This window comes from Phlebotomus argentipes, unplaced genomic scaffold (genome assembly GCF_947086385.1).
Source record: "Phlebotomus argentipes unplaced genomic scaffold, Phlebotomus argentipes genome assembly scaffold_18, whole genome shotgun sequence".
NCBI lineage: Eukaryota > Metazoa > Arthropoda > Insecta > Diptera > Psychodidae > Phlebotomus > Phlebotomus argentipes.
In genome coordinates, this window is record NW_026776177.1 from 2,021,769 (window position 1) to 2,034,972 (window position 13,204).

Here is a 13,204-nt window from a genome sequence, read left to right on the forward strand (position 1 = left end):
AATGTCCCATTTCGTGTCTAACAAGCGTTGTTGTCGTAAGAAAAGCGATTGAAGTTCAACTAAACAGTTGATAAAGCGTAGGAATTATCTTAGATTAAATTAAGCGCTACAACAGCTTTAAACGTGTTTGACAATTTTCAATTAACAAATAATCTTGATGACAATGAATGAAAAATTCCGTTTAAGATATTGTAGCCAAATTATGATATTTACGCCAAGCATCTTAGACTAATTTCCAAGATCATCTTACTGGATTTTGAAACGCCTTAATTTATACTTTTTTATACGTCTTCTTCGTCTGCTTGCTTTTTATACCAGTCAAAAGATATGCTTGAATTTAGCAGAAAATCTGTGTATTTCTTGTACGATCTTTACAAATTTTTACCCTTTCAATTTTCTAATATTAAAGCCAATAAAAAATCACAAAATATTTCTTCCAAAACCGCCTCGTGCTTACATTAATTAATAGATATTAAGAATAATTTCCTTAGTCATTCTCTAACTTTGTCGTGAATAACACTAAAGGTCAGATGTCAAGATAAGGGTTATAGAATGATAAATATAGCAGGGCAATCTGCATATTAAATGCTTAACAATGTTTTGAAACTATTTCCCTTGCTTCTTATCAGCGTCGAAACAACAATCAATTGGTAAATCATATGATCAAATAGACCAAGTTTTTTTCCGAACTAATCAAGATTTATTGAAGGGTTAATAGGCACATCACAATTAATCTTGATTTTACCAGCTTATCTCAGCACTATTTAGACTCACTGCGGCTCTTTACGTTTGATAAGCATGTCAATTGGCAAATCGCCCAATTATAGATTAAACTCTTATCAGCTATAAGTCAATGAAGATCCCTCATTAGTGTCACACTTGATTTACGATATCACACCGTCTTTTCTGCCTCTTTTCCCGCGCTCGCGGCTGATGGCTGGACTTGCTGGTCTGTTGGGAAAGTCTGTGCCCATGGCTGAAGTTCTCCGCGGCACAAGAACCAGTACACAAATGCGCCAAGCAGATAAATGGAGGCCGAAATGTAGAAGACTATCTGCCATTCGCTGTTGGTTTTGTTGGTCACGATTATGCCTGTGAGAAGAGGACTGACGATTCCTGGAATCGTCGCGACGGTATTGGACAAGCCGAATATCACAGAGGCGTGATTTGGCGCCAGATCCAGAGGATTCACCCTGTAAAAGAGGTGTAAAAGGGGTGTAAAAGGGGTGTAAAAGGGGTGTAAAAGGGGTGTAAAATGAGTAAGTGGGAATAGAAGAAGTCCAAATAAAGCTTACATGTATCCACAAATCGCAAAGGCGCCCAAACCAACAGCCAAAGTGATGGAGACAACACTCCAAACTGGATGGAGAAGAAACGCTGCGAGCATCATGAATGTCGTCTGGGCCAGGAATGATCCGCAGTTGAAGTATCTCCGAACCTGGCCAGTCGTTAGATATCCCTTGACTTGCGTCCAGTCCGCCAGATAACCGCCAACAGCCAGCAAGCAAGTCATTGCGAGGTAAGGAACAGCAGAGAGGAAGCCACTCTCCCCCAAATCGAAGCCAAGAGTGTCTTCAAGAGAACTCCATGATAAACTTCACATATTACAGATTCAGGGTTAGACTTACCGATGAGGAACGCCGGAAGCTGCGTCATGAGGGTGTAAAAGCCCCAGTTTTCGGCAAAATGCGATGCCACGATAGCCCAAACTGCTGTCGAAGTGACAATATCCTTCCAAGGATGCTTGATCTTCTGCTTCTCATTGGAGCCAATGCTGCTGAGGATGTAGGTCTTCTCCGCCTCGGAGATGTAGGGATCAGTCTCAGGGCCAGGCTTGATGATTGCCAGCCAGGCGACACACCAGGCACAGCCCAAGGCTCCGAAGCAGTAGAAGACACTCTCCCAGCCCCAGTTGACGGCCAAGAGACTGGACAAGGGCAGGGAAACCACCGTGCCGAAGTAGCTGCCCGAGAAGGCGAAGCTCGCCATCCGCGATCGCTCGTACATTGGCGCCCATCGGCTGAAAATGGCATGCATGCAGGGAAACGTGATTCCCTGGAATGTGAAAAGCCACTTTAGATAAAACGAAGAGATTTCAGCTGGGCGAGAGAGACCTACTTCAAACAGCCCCTCAATTATCCGCACCGCCACGAGTACGTAGATATTGAATTTCGCTGCCAGCGGAGTGAGTAGCGTCATCACGGCCGTGACCCCAATTCCCAACCCAAAAACCTACGAGAGAGGCAAGGTCAGGCGCGGCTATTGAATGCTAATAAGGGCTTACATAGTGGCCGCCGATCTTCGATGCGATTATGCCACCCAATATCTGAGTGCAGATGTAGCCATAGAAGAAGGAGCTGAGGACCAGGCCTTGCTGCTTCGAGTCCCAGTCGAACTCCGCCTTCTCCACCACTGTTCCATCGTCCAGAGTCACGTTCCTCGGCTCGGTCATTGCCACGATCGCGACACTGAGATTCACTCTCAGTGCATAAGCATTGATGAAGCCAAGGAACGCCAGCACCACCAAGATGTAGCGTCTCTGTTGCCAGAATTTCCACGTCAACTGAGTCCCTCGTGGAGGACCCAATTGGCTACCAGATGAAAGATGCTTTTCAACAAAAATCCCTCATCTTTCTCCCAAGATCGTCGCTCACCTGTTGCTTATCGTCATATTTTCGGCAACTCTATTACTTTCCCCGCCCTTCATGACTTTTTCGCACTTGCGTAAGCTTCACAGTAAGATTCACGATTCTAACTTAAAATGAAATTGCGCTGTTCACACGCTAAGCGATGGGAATCGACTGATTCCAAGTTGGGGGAATTTCATTCACAGAACTCAGCACTTCAGGTGTAAATGCTGTTGTAAATGTTTAATTTCACTGTTGGAAATGTGTTAAGTATTTTGTCGTGTGTTTGTGTTTTGGCGGCTTTGTATGTGCGAAAGGTGAACAATTTATTGATGAGAATCGAAAAGGGGTTTATAGCCAAGTGGTATGAAAAGTCATTTCCAAAAAGATCATATAGAAAAGCAATAAAGAGACGTTTCAGTCTCTTAACATAGTAATCAGCAATAATCTTTGAGTAATATTTACGGTTAATGACCATACAAGCATGAATATACATTAAATATACTTCACTTTTGCATACATGACAAATGAAAATAATCATTTTGCTGGTATTGCAAAAACAAGTAATGTTAAGTGGCTTGTCTTCCTCCTACACGCTGGAAAGAAACAAACATCTTTTTATCTGCAAATTAACCCTCAACGCGCTTCAGATTGTGTCGCAGGTGGAATTTTGCCACTTTTCGCCCACTCTTGGACGCTTCCTTTCGCAAACATCGCATAAATCACAGTTCCGAGAATGCAGAATCCCGTGGAAATGTAGAAGACGATTTTCCACTCATCCTGAGTGCCATTTCGAACGATAAATCCTGCCAAAGTCGGTGTCACAATTCCAGGAAGTGTGCCGAAAGTGTTGGAAACTCCCATTATGATTGAGGCGTAATTCGGTGCGAAATCCAAAGGATTTGTGCTGTAAAATATAAAGAAAAGGAATAAAATTAGAACAAAACTGATGAAACGATTCGCCTAGTCATACAAAAAAGAGGTCCTTGAAAACGCCGTCACGCCGACCGCGAGAATGAGGAACACAATGATTGTCGTGGCGTCGCTGGAGTTGGACATGATGACGAGAAATGCTCCGCTGAGGAGAAAGCCGATGGCGATGCCGCTCTTCCTCACGTTCTGCGTGCTCAGGATCTTCCGCGAGCGCAGGAAGTCGCTCAAGGGACTCGCGACGGCTGCCAAGCAGATGAAGACGAGGTAAGGCGCAGCCGCCAGAATGCCCGTGGTTCCCAGGTTGAACTTGAGGATGTCGTTGAGGAAGGTCGGGATCTGCGTGAGGAACGTGTAGTTCGTCCACGTGTCGCAGAAGTTGGCCGTGATGAGCGCGTAAACGGCGGAAGAGGTGAAGATGGCCTTCCAAGGCGGCCGAAGGCTTTTCTTGTCCCGCGAGTCCTCCAGATTCGACTGGATGTAGAGTTTCTCCTCGGGAGAAATGCGAGGATCGCTCTCAGGATCTCTCTTTATGTAAACCATCCACACTATGAACCACACGAAGCCGAAACCGCCTGCAAAACGCCACTGATTAGCAAGAAGGCAAACTAAGAAGTGAGAAATACTGACCGAAGACGTAGAAAATGCTGTCCCAGCCCAAATACTGGGCGAAAAGGCCGGACAACAGGAAGGATCCGAAGGTGCCCAAGTGACTTCCGCTGTGAACAAATCCCGACATCGTCGTTCTCTCGTAGATCGGCGCCCAACGCGAATAGACGTCTTGGACACTCGGATAAACGACGCCCTGGAAAAGTCACACAGATTAGAGGAGAATTAAATTCACAAGGGTTGAATCCTCACCTCAAACAGTCCGATGATAATCCTCGCGATCATCAGCGGATACATTCCCAACTTGGCAGCCAGAGGCGATAACATCATCAGGACAGAACTTCCTCCAATTCCAATCCCGAAAACGACGTGACCTCCGAAGCGAGCCGCCAATATTCCACCGAAAAGCTGAGTGCAGAAATACCCGTAGAAAAAGGAACTGAGTATCCATCCTTGCTCTTCAGAATCCCAGTCAAATTCCTGTTCTTTCTCAATTATCGTTCCATTCTCAGTTGTCACGTTCAATTTTCTTGTCATTGCAACAATTGCCACGCTGAAACTCACTCTCAAGGCGTAGACGTTGAAGAAACCCAGAAGACCCATGATGGTAACGATGGATCTTCGAGATTTCCATATTCGCCAGCCTGTTGGCCTATAAGAAATGTCAGCTTTTGCATCAAGATCACTCTGATTGGCAGGCGATAATAGAGATTTCAGTTCTTGGCCGTCTGAAGGCTTTTCACTTGTCGATTCCATTGAAATTTATTACTGCGTGAAGTTCTGTGTTTCAGGAAGGATATTTTGCTGTTATTTATGTTTTCACTTTCACTGTTTCAGGAGAAATTCTCCCTAGAATATGTTTTGCCCGTGATTTTCGCTGAGAAAAGTGTCACGCGCATTTTCTCGTCAGATTCACAATACGTTTTATAATGTTTATTTATCAAATTTAGAGCTATATAGTCATAATATACTTTATGGATATTATGGCAAAAAGTAAGATTATATAAACATTTTCCAGAAGCCGGAATTTGCGGATGATATTATTGCTAAAATTCCTAATAAATAATCATGAGCGATTGTTGTTATTGTAATAAATTCTATTCTATGTTTCGAAAAGATTTACAGACCGTTTTATGTAACCCAGAACAAATTCCATGTAATTTCTACACAATTTGCAAGCACATTTGATGACAGAGATCAGTTGATGATAAAGAGATCGCCACTATAACGTCAGTCTCAATGGCTTGTATATTTCAATCCCATATCAATCACGATTCGCTTCGACACTTCCGTTTTTTCTAGCCTCATTTGCATCCTCCTTGGATGATTGATTCTCCTCGGCGGGCAGAATGGTTTGCTGAGCCCACGGCTGAAGTTCTCCTTTGGCCAGCAGCCAGTAGATTATGCATCCGGCGGCGAAAACGCCGCTCGTGATGAAGAAAACTGTCCTCCACTGCTCTTTGGTGCTGTTGGTGACGATGTAGCCCGTGAGCAGGGGACTCACGATGCCCGGAACGGTGCCCATGGTGTTGGAGAAGCCCAGAATCACTGAGGCGTGGTTTGGCGCCAAATCGAGGGGATTCGCTCTAGAAAACAGAGATCAATTGATCACTTCTTCACAGTGAATTCACTTCACTCAGCGACGCTCTTACAGAAAGCCAGACATCGTGAGTGCACTCAGACCCACGGCGATCACGATGCACGCCACGGCGCCGCTCGGGTTCACCAGGTACGACGTGAGCAGGAGGAAGGCGATCTGGATGACGAAGCCGAAGCAGATGAAGTACTTTCGCACTTGGCGCGTGGTCAGGATCTTGCGCTCCTGCAGAGTATCGGCGGCATATCCTGACAACGCCATCAGGCAGATCATCATGACGTACGGAAGAGCGGCCAGGAAACCCGTGGAGCCCAAATCGAAGTCAAGAGTGTCTGGAGATAGAGATTAGCGTCTCTTAAAGTAAGATCTCTTAGCGTAATAATTAATGAATTTCCATTCCGTGCACAGTGTTTGTAAACAATATTGCACAGCGAATAGATAAGAGGGTAATTACTGCTGAATTATCTATTGTTCGCCGAGGGGTCATAAACTCCCCACAAAGTGTGTTGTGATTTTTCTGTACCTCTGAGGAAGGTCGGCAGCTGTGTTAAGTAGGTGTAGGCTCCCCAGGTTTCTGCGAAATTGGCTGCCACGATGGCCCAAACGCCCGTTGAAGTGACGATCGACTTCCAGGGATGCTTGATCCTCTGACTGGCCAGATCTCCAATGCTGCTCTGAATGTATTTCTTCTCTTCCTCAGATATGTAGGGATCTTTGCCCGGACTGGCTTTCACAATCGTCAGCCAGGCGGCACACCAGACACACCCAATCGCACCTAAGACGGAAAGACAGAATCGATTCTTGAGAACAAATCAAGCAACTCTTGAGTATTTGCTTCCTTGTAGCGACACAAGTGCTTCCATGTGATCAAAGAATTGATTAGCGCGCCAAGCATGCGAGATAATCACAGGCATTCCACAGTCTGCATTCTTGTCTCACCTGACACGTAGAAGACACTCTCCCAGCCCCAGTGCTGCGCCAGAACGCCGGACAGAGGCATGGCGACCACAGTGCCAGCATAGCTGCCAGCATAGGCGATGCTGGACATGCGCGAGCGCTCATAGACCGGCGCCCAGCGCGCCCAAATGGCGTGAATGCACGGATAAGTGACCCCCTCGAAGATGCCCTCGATCACCCGAATGGCCACCATGACGTAGATGCTGGCGTTGGCCGCCACCGGAGTGAGAAGAGTGAGAAAGGCCGTCATGCCAATTCCGGCTCCAAACACCTGCAATTGCGGCAAAAAGTGCCATCATTTCGTTGAGAAACTTTTACTCTGCGCACGTTTGTACTTTCTATTAGATTCTGCATCAAGTCTCAAGAGTGAGGTGGAAAATGAGCGGCTCATTTAATGGATATTGTGGGCAGATAATAATGATGATTATGCAATGAGTTGGTGAGCGATTAGGCAAATGAGTGGAACTCGCGTGTGCATTTTCAGTGAAATTGAGGAATTTAATCAGCAAACGTGTGGCTAATTGGAAATCAGCGAACTCACATAATGTCCGCCGATCTTGGAGCCAAGGTAGCCGCCCAGCAGCTGTGTCCAGATGTAGCCATAGAAGAAGGAGCTGAGGATCAGTCCCTGCTGCTTCGAGTCCCAGTCGAAGTGCTGCTCCTGCACAACAGTTCCATTCTCAAGAGTCACGTTGAACTTCTGCGTCATCGCCACAATCGCCACACTGAGGTTCACACGCAGTCCGTAGACATTGAAGAAGCCCAGGAAGGCCATCATCACGACAATGTAGCGTCTGGTCTTCCAGAACATCCACGTGACATTCCCAATCGCATCATTGCTGCAACACAAAAAACATCAGTGTGTATTTTTCTCGCCCTGATAGATGCATTTCCTCAATGCTCGAGATGGGAAAACAATATGAAAAAAAAAAATCATCTTGGCCTCCGGAGCGGCATTGAAAAAGGTGCGTACGTTTTTCATTTCTCTCCTAACTTCACATCAAATTTCGTTATCACTGGAGATGAGTGTAAGTGGCAATTTATGGGTTCTATCAGATGTTTTCACCTGTTGACAGTGTCTGTCGATTGGGTGTTGACCAATTGGGCGCTGGATCGCTGAATGCCACCAATTTCGTCTTCCTTCATTGTCAATCACTCGCTTCCACGTGATTCCGTCAAGTTTTACTCAGGGCAGGAATCGAAATCACGTCAATTCACGACACAAAAGCCCACAATTGCGATCATTAGCGCGCGAAAAAAATCATATACAGTACTCATAAGCGATACCGCTTCACACAACAGCCGAGAATGTACTGAGGAGAGTTTTGATAAAAGTGGCTGAAAGACCCTCTCGTTCGTGGAATTCTATCATGCACGTCGGTTTAAAGCGAACAATTTGAGAGAGTTTTATATCCATCGCAAATGAGATTAACGTCAAGTCGAACTACTCGACGAGAAATAGGAAATATCGTTACATTTTCGGATGAAAGACGCTCTTTATGCCCAAAAAAACAATCTATTTAACTTAGTGATAATGAGGAGACATTTAAACTTGTCCATAAATCATACATTTAAATTGTACTATTGTCTCTGCAAATAAACAGATGACCTTACAGAAGATCATATCTCTTAACGCATTTCACGCGCTTCAGACTGTGTCGCAGGTGGAGTTTTGTCACTTTTCGCCCACTCTTGGACGCTTCCTTTCGCTAATATCGCATAAATCACAGTTCCGAGAATGCAAAATCCCGTGGAAATGTAGAAGACAATCTTCCACTCATCCTGAGTGCCATTTCGAACGATAAATCCTGCCAAAGTCGGTGTCACGATTCCAGGAAGTGTGCCGAAAGTGTTGGAGATTCCCATTATGATTGAGGCGTAATTCGGTGCGAAATCCAAAGGATTTGTGCTGCAAAAACAAAGTAAGTTACTGACAATTCATGACACGGAATTCCCATCTTACAAATAAGACGTTCTGGAGAATGCTGTCACGCCGACAGCCAGAATGAGGAAGACAATGATTGTCGTGGCGTCGCTGGAGTTGGACATGATGACGAGAAATGCTCCGCTGAGGAGAAAGCCGATGGCGATTCCACTCTTCCTCACGTTCTGCGTGCTCAGGATCTTCCGCGAGCGCAGGAAGTCGCTCAAGGGACTCGCGACGGCCGCCAAGCAGATGAAGACGAGGTAAGGCGCAGCCGCCAGAATGCCCGTGGTTCCCAGGTTGAACTTGAGGATGTCGTTGAGGAAGGTCGGGATCTGCGTGAGGAACGTGTAGTTCGTCCACGTGTCGCAGAAGTTGGCCGTGATGAGCGCGTAAACGGCGGAAGAGGTGAAGATGGCCTTCCAAGGCGGCCGAAGGCTTTTCTTGTCCCGCGAGTCCTCCAGATTCGACTGGATGTAGAGTTTCTCCTCGGGAGAAATGCGAGGATCGCTCTCAGGATCTCTCTTTATGTAAATCATCCACACGATGAACCACACGAAGCCGAAACCGCCTGCAAAACGACACTGATTAGCAAGAAGGCAAACTGAGAAGTGAGAAATGCTGACCGAAGACGTAGAAAATGCTGTCCCAGCCCAAATACTGGGCGAAAAGGCCGGACAACAGGAAGGATCCGAAGGTGCCCAAGTGACTTCCGCTGTGAACAAATCCCGACATCGTCGTTCTCTCGTAGATCGGCGCCCAACGCGAATAGACGTCTTGGACACTCGGATAAACGACGCCCTGGAAAAGTCACACAGTTTAGAGGAGAATTAATATAACGAGAGTTGAATCCTCACCTCAAACAGTCCGATGATTATCCTCGCGATCATCAGCGGATACATTCCCAACTTGGCGGCCAAAGGCGATAACATCATCAGGACAGAACTTCCTCCAATTCCAATCCCGAAAACGACGTGACCTCCGAAGCGAGCCGCCAATATTCCGCCAAGGAATTGAGTGAAAACATACCCGTAGAAAAAGGAACTGAGAACGATTCCTTGTTGCTTAGAATCCCAGTCAAATTCTCGTTCCTCAATTATCGTTCCATTCTCAGTTGTCACGTTCAATTTTCTTGTCATTGCAACAATTGCCACGCTGAAACTCACTCTCAAAGCGTAAACGTTGAAGAAACCCAGAAGACCCATGAAGGTGACGATGAATCTTCGGGATTTCCAAAACTTTCCTCTTGGCCTGAAGAATTTGAACAATTTTTAGTTCGTTTTGCAAACATCTTGTTAGTCGAAATCCTTTTTTCTAAACTAGTATAAAACTGAAGAAGAATGAACTTTGTGCATGAAAATAATGGGCAAAACCTATCGAATGACGTAAAGTGGGAAATAAAATGTTTAATTAACTCACAATTCCGCATTAGTTTCCGTGTTTGGCGCCAAATCCTGCGTAGACACTTCAAATTTGCCGGGACAGTGATTGAGATCCATGTTCACTGTTGAAAATCACAATGAAGACTGACAACAGCAAATTTTACCTACCGGTTCTACAAGGTGTATAAAATGCTTTCTAATTGGCACAGAGTCGAATGTTTCACTTTACGAGGGCACTAAAGATTGCTTTATTCTCCTGAGTACATCCAGTCGGCTTCCTAAATGTAAACAAACCCAGTTTTTGCACTTTTCCCCAAACCAGTTTCCCGAATCTTTGGTTTTTTTTCTACGTGACTAATATTTCCGCTGAAATACTAAATGGTGTGTATAATAAATCTGCAATTGTAATTTCATTCATAATCTCACTGCTCATAATAATTAGTTGTAGAAGTTGTAGAATTTATTCACTTCTAGATATACACACTACCTTAACGTATTATAATAACACTCAGGAAATTCTCAAATATCTGGTAAGATTAATTTTATAATGACTGGAATTTCTCATGGCTGTCGCTCAGATGGATTCTTTTGGGGGCTTTTTGCCCACTCTTGGACAGTTCCTTTCCCGAAAATGGCATAAAACACAGTTCCAACTATGCAAAATCCAACGCCGATGTAGAAGACAGTTTTCCACTCTGCCGGAGTTCCATTTTGCACCACAAATCCTGCCAGGATTGGAGTAACAATGCCTGAAACAGTGCCGAATGTATTGGAGATTCCCATCATAATTGAAGCGTAGTTGGGAGCAAAGTCTTGCGGATTAATACTGCAATAAATCACAAGTGGTTAATAGTTCTTTCCTGGATTGAGATTGAGTGCAGACTTACAAGAAGTTTATTTTCGAAAAGGCCGTAATTCCCACTGAAATGATAAGACATGCGACAACAGCCGTGGCATTGCTTATGTTCGTCATGATAATGAGAAAAGTTCCACTGCCAAGGAATCCAATGGCAATGAATGTCTTTCTAACTTGCTGCGTTGTGAGAATTCCTCTGGATCTGATGTAGTCAGTGAGTGGACTGGCGATCATCACCATGAAGATGTACACGAGATAAGGGGCAGCCGCCAGAATGCCCGTCGTTCCCAGGTTGTACTTCAAGACGTCGTTGAGAAACGTTGGAATTTGCGTCAAGAATGTGTAATTTGTCCAAGTGTCGCACGTGTTGACAACCACAAGAGCACAAACTGCAGGGGAAGTCACAATAGCCTTCCAAGGTGGCCGAATATCAGCCTGATTGGCTGTTTTCTCAATATTCGACTCAATGTAGAGCTTTTCCGCGGGAGAAATGCGAGGATCACTCGCAGGATCTTTCTTAATGTACATCATCCAAACAATGAACCAAACACAACCGATACTTCCTGAGAAAAGAAGTGCAATTAGAATTTGTACAAAGTACAGAACGACGGGTGAATCGAAAACGATGAAGAGTCGATTTATCATAGTTTTATCATCAAAACGCCTTTTCAGAAAATTATTTTAAATTTTCAGGATTATCATAAAATGTTTTCTAGACATTGAATTAATATTTCTCACATCTTTTCAATTTTTTTCACTTATGGTGAAAACACAGCATTTGTAATTTGTAATTTGTCCACGATCATCTCTTTCTTCCCCACGCGTATCGTGTATTTTCCTTCCTACTCGCACAGTGGCTGTCTCGACATGTCAGAGTCAGACGCTGACAGAGTAGGAAGGAAAATACACGAAACGCGAGGGGAAGAAAGAGATGATCGTGGACAAATTACAAATTACAAATGCTGTGTTTTCACCATTAAAAACTTAAGAAAAAAAATTTAAGTAAAGTATGAAAAGTTGTTTATTTTAAAACTTTTATGGATAAAATCGACTTTGGAAAGTAATATTTTCATATTTTCTATTAACTTTGTCATATTTTAGTCAGAAATTTCAATAAATATCAATAAAATCAACTGAAATATTTCTAAAATAATCAATTCAGAGCAATATTTGCACTTGAACGTACGATTTGAAAGCGTTTTGAGGCTTTTGAAGTAAATTTGACAAATTTCGCAGTTGTTTTACTGCTAAATTTTCAACTTTGCTCTACTGAAAATTGCGATTTTGGCTTTTCATAGTTTTCGATTCACTCGTCGAGAAGATGATCACTAACCGAAAACATAGAAAATGCTTTCCCAGCCCAAATATTGGGCAAATATTCCCGATGTGAGGAAGGAAACAAAGGTTCCAATTTGACTTCCACTGTGAACTATTCCTGATATCAAAGTTCTCTCATAAATGGGCGCCCAACGGGAGTAAACGTCTTGAATACTCGGATAAGAGACGCCCTAAAACGCATAATTATGGTTATAATTGTGATTTTCCGTTTTCACAGTGTTTCTACCTCGAAAACTCCTATCAAAATCCTCGTCACAACCAGAGGATAAAGGCCGAGTTTCGCTGCGCCCGGAGACAACATCATGAGAATAGAACTTCCTCCGGTTCCAATGCCAAAAACGATGTGACCTCCAAATTTGCGTGCCAAAATCCCCCCGAAAAGCTGAGTGAAAATGTAGCCGTAGAAGAAGGAACTGAGAACCAGTCCTTGTTCCTTTGAATTCCAGTCAAACTCCTGCTCCTCCACGATCGTCCCGTTCACCAGGGTGACATTGTGCTTCCGGGTCATCGCCACGATCGCCACACTGAGACTCACCCTCAAGGCGTAGACATTGAAGAAGCCCAGAAGTCCCATAACGGCCACAACATATCTTCGAGACTTCCAAAATTTCCAACTCAATTGATTTCTGGCTGACTTTATTTGATCAATATTTTCTTCACTGGAATTTGGTGCCAAATTCTGCGTCGACACCTCAAATTTATCCCGACACTGAACTAAATCCATGGTTCACGCTCGAACTCACTCTCTAGACTGAGGCGCACGTGTAAATGAAATACAATAAGCACCGAGCAATTTCACGGAAAAACTTATAGCACTCTGAATGACCAATTATGTTTGTGTTTTTTTAGAACAATCGCCATCAGTTTTATTATTTCGGAGTTTTATTGGCGTAGCTTCGAAAGTGTGATAAGAAAATTTGGCAATTTTACAGCTTTTTTACGCTGACGCTGTACAATTATTCATTAAGATTCTACTCTAGCATC

The 13,204-nt window shown here is 44.2% G+C and overlaps 5 protein-coding genes across 5 annotated transcripts; all 5 read right to left on the reverse strand.

Moving 5' to 3' along the window:
* Positions 1-346: 346 nt before the first annotated feature.
* LOC132259482 (sialin-like) lies at positions 347-3,223 on the reverse strand. Its single transcript, XM_059757131.1, has 6 exons — positions 2,655-3,223; positions 2,285-2,591; positions 2,119-2,232; positions 1,629-2,055; positions 1,296-1,572; positions 347-1,193 (listed from the first exon to the last, which is right to left on the reverse strand). The coding sequence occupies exons 1-6, from the start codon at positions 2,705-2,707 to the stop codon at positions 893-895; spliced, it is 1,479 nt and encodes a 492-aa protein (XP_059613114.1). The 5' UTR covers positions 2,708-3,223; the 3' UTR covers positions 347-892.
* Positions 3,224-3,263: 40 nt separating this feature from the next.
* LOC132260819 (vesicular glutamate transporter 3-like) lies at positions 3,264-4,769 on the reverse strand. The gene is made up of 4 exons (XM_059759170.1): positions 4,419-4,769; positions 4,188-4,368; positions 3,601-4,132; positions 3,264-3,534 (listed from the first exon to the last, which is right to left on the reverse strand). The coding sequence occupies exons 1-4, from the start codon at positions 4,767-4,769 to the stop codon at positions 3,264-3,266; spliced, it is 1,335 nt and encodes a 444-aa protein (XP_059615153.1).
* A 138-nt stretch (positions 4,770-4,907) lies between these two features.
* Positions 4,908-8,052, reverse strand: LOC132260396 (vesicular glutamate transporter 1-like). Its single transcript, XM_059758468.1, has 6 exons — positions 7,787-8,052; positions 7,262-7,559; positions 6,703-6,991; positions 6,287-6,538; positions 5,819-6,095; positions 4,908-5,752 (listed from the first exon to the last, which is right to left on the reverse strand). The coding sequence occupies exons 1-6, from the start codon at positions 7,864-7,866 to the stop codon at positions 5,431-5,433; spliced, it is 1,518 nt and encodes a 505-aa protein (XP_059614451.1). The 5' UTR covers positions 7,867-8,052; the 3' UTR covers positions 4,908-5,430.
* A 286-nt stretch (positions 8,053-8,338) lies between these two features.
* LOC132260820 (vesicular glutamate transporter 1-like) lies at positions 8,339-10,143 on the reverse strand. Its single transcript, XM_059759171.1, has 5 exons — positions 10,064-10,143; positions 9,502-9,895; positions 9,271-9,445; positions 8,684-9,215; positions 8,339-8,629 (listed from the first exon to the last, which is right to left on the reverse strand). Exons 1-5 carry the CDS (start codon positions 10,141-10,143, stop codon positions 8,350-8,352), a joined length of 1,461 nt encoding a protein of 486 aa, XP_059615154.1. The 3' UTR covers positions 8,339-8,349.
* A 355-nt stretch (positions 10,144-10,498) lies between these two features.
* On the reverse strand, positions 10,499-12,975 carry LOC132260826 (sialin-like). Its single transcript, XM_059759184.1, has 4 exons — positions 12,447-12,975; positions 12,216-12,390; positions 10,914-11,445; positions 10,499-10,852 (listed from the first exon to the last, which is right to left on the reverse strand). Exons 1-4 carry the CDS (start codon positions 12,942-12,944, stop codon positions 10,588-10,590), a joined length of 1,470 nt encoding a protein of 489 aa, XP_059615167.1. The 5' UTR covers positions 12,945-12,975; the 3' UTR covers positions 10,499-10,587.
* Between the last annotated feature and the right edge of the window lie 229 nt (positions 12,976-13,204).

Excerpts from the sequence above, each read along its gene's own strand:
- LOC132260826 (XM_059759184.1), bottom strand. The coding sequence starts at position 12,944 with ATGGATTTAGTTCAGTGTCGGGATAAATTTGAGGTGTCGACGCAGAAT. Across the intron at positions 12,391-12,446 it reads TTTTGATAGGAGTTTTCGAG|GGCGTCTCTTATCCGAGTAT; the intron begins GTAGAAACACTG and ends TATGCGTTTTAG. Across the intron at positions 10,853-10,913 it reads TTTTCGAAAATAAACTTCTT|TATTAATCCGCAAGACTTTG; the intron begins GTAAGTCTGCAC and ends GATTTATTGCAG.
- LOC132259482 (XM_059757131.1), bottom strand. The coding sequence starts at position 2,707 with ATGAAGGGCGGGGAAAGTAATAGAGTTGCCGAAAATATGACGATAAGC. Across the intron at positions 2,233-2,284 it reads CGAAGATCGGCGGCCACTAT|GTTTTTGGGTTGGGAATTGG; the intron begins GTAAGCCCTTAT and ends CCTCTCTCGTAG. Across the intron at positions 2,056-2,118 it reads TAATTGAGGGGCTGTTTGAA|GGAATCACGTTTCCCTGCAT; the intron begins GTAGGTCTCTCT and ends TTCACATTCCAG.
- LOC132260396 (XM_059758468.1), bottom strand. The coding sequence starts at position 7,866 with ATGAAGGAAGACGAAATTGGTGGCATTCAGCGATCCAGCGCCCAATTG. Across the intron at positions 6,096-6,286 it reads GCTGCCGACCTTCCTCAGAG|ACACTCTTGACTTCGATTTG; the intron begins GTACAGAAAAAT and ends CTCTATCTCCAG. Across the intron at positions 5,753-5,818 it reads CTCACGATGTCTGGCTTTCT|AGCGAATCCCCTCGATTTGG; the intron begins GTAAGAGCGTCG and ends TCTGTTTTCTAG.
- LOC132260819 (XM_059759170.1), bottom strand. The coding sequence starts at position 4,769 with ATGGGTCTTCTGGGTTTCTTCAACGTCTACGCCTTGAGAGTGAGTTTC. Across the intron at positions 4,369-4,418 it reads TTATCATCGGACTGTTTGAG|TTCCAGGGCGTCGTTTATCC; the intron begins GTGAGGATTCAA and ends TCTGTGTGACTT. Across the intron at positions 4,133-4,187 it reads CAGCATTTTCTACGTCTTCG|GCGGTTTCGGCTTCGTGTGG; the intron begins GTCAGTATTTCT and ends GGCGTTTTGCAG.
- LOC132260820 (XM_059759171.1), bottom strand. The coding sequence starts at position 10,143 with ATGGATCTCAATCACTGTCCCGGCAAATTTGAAGTGTCTACGCAGGAT. Across the intron at positions 9,446-9,501 it reads TAATCATCGGACTGTTTGAG|GGCGTCGTTTATCCGAGTGT; the intron begins GTGAGGATTCAA and ends TGACTTTTCCAG. Across the intron at positions 9,216-9,270 it reads CAGCATTTTCTACGTCTTCG|GCGGTTTCGGCTTCGTGTGG; the intron begins GTCAGCATTTCT and ends GTCGTTTTGCAG.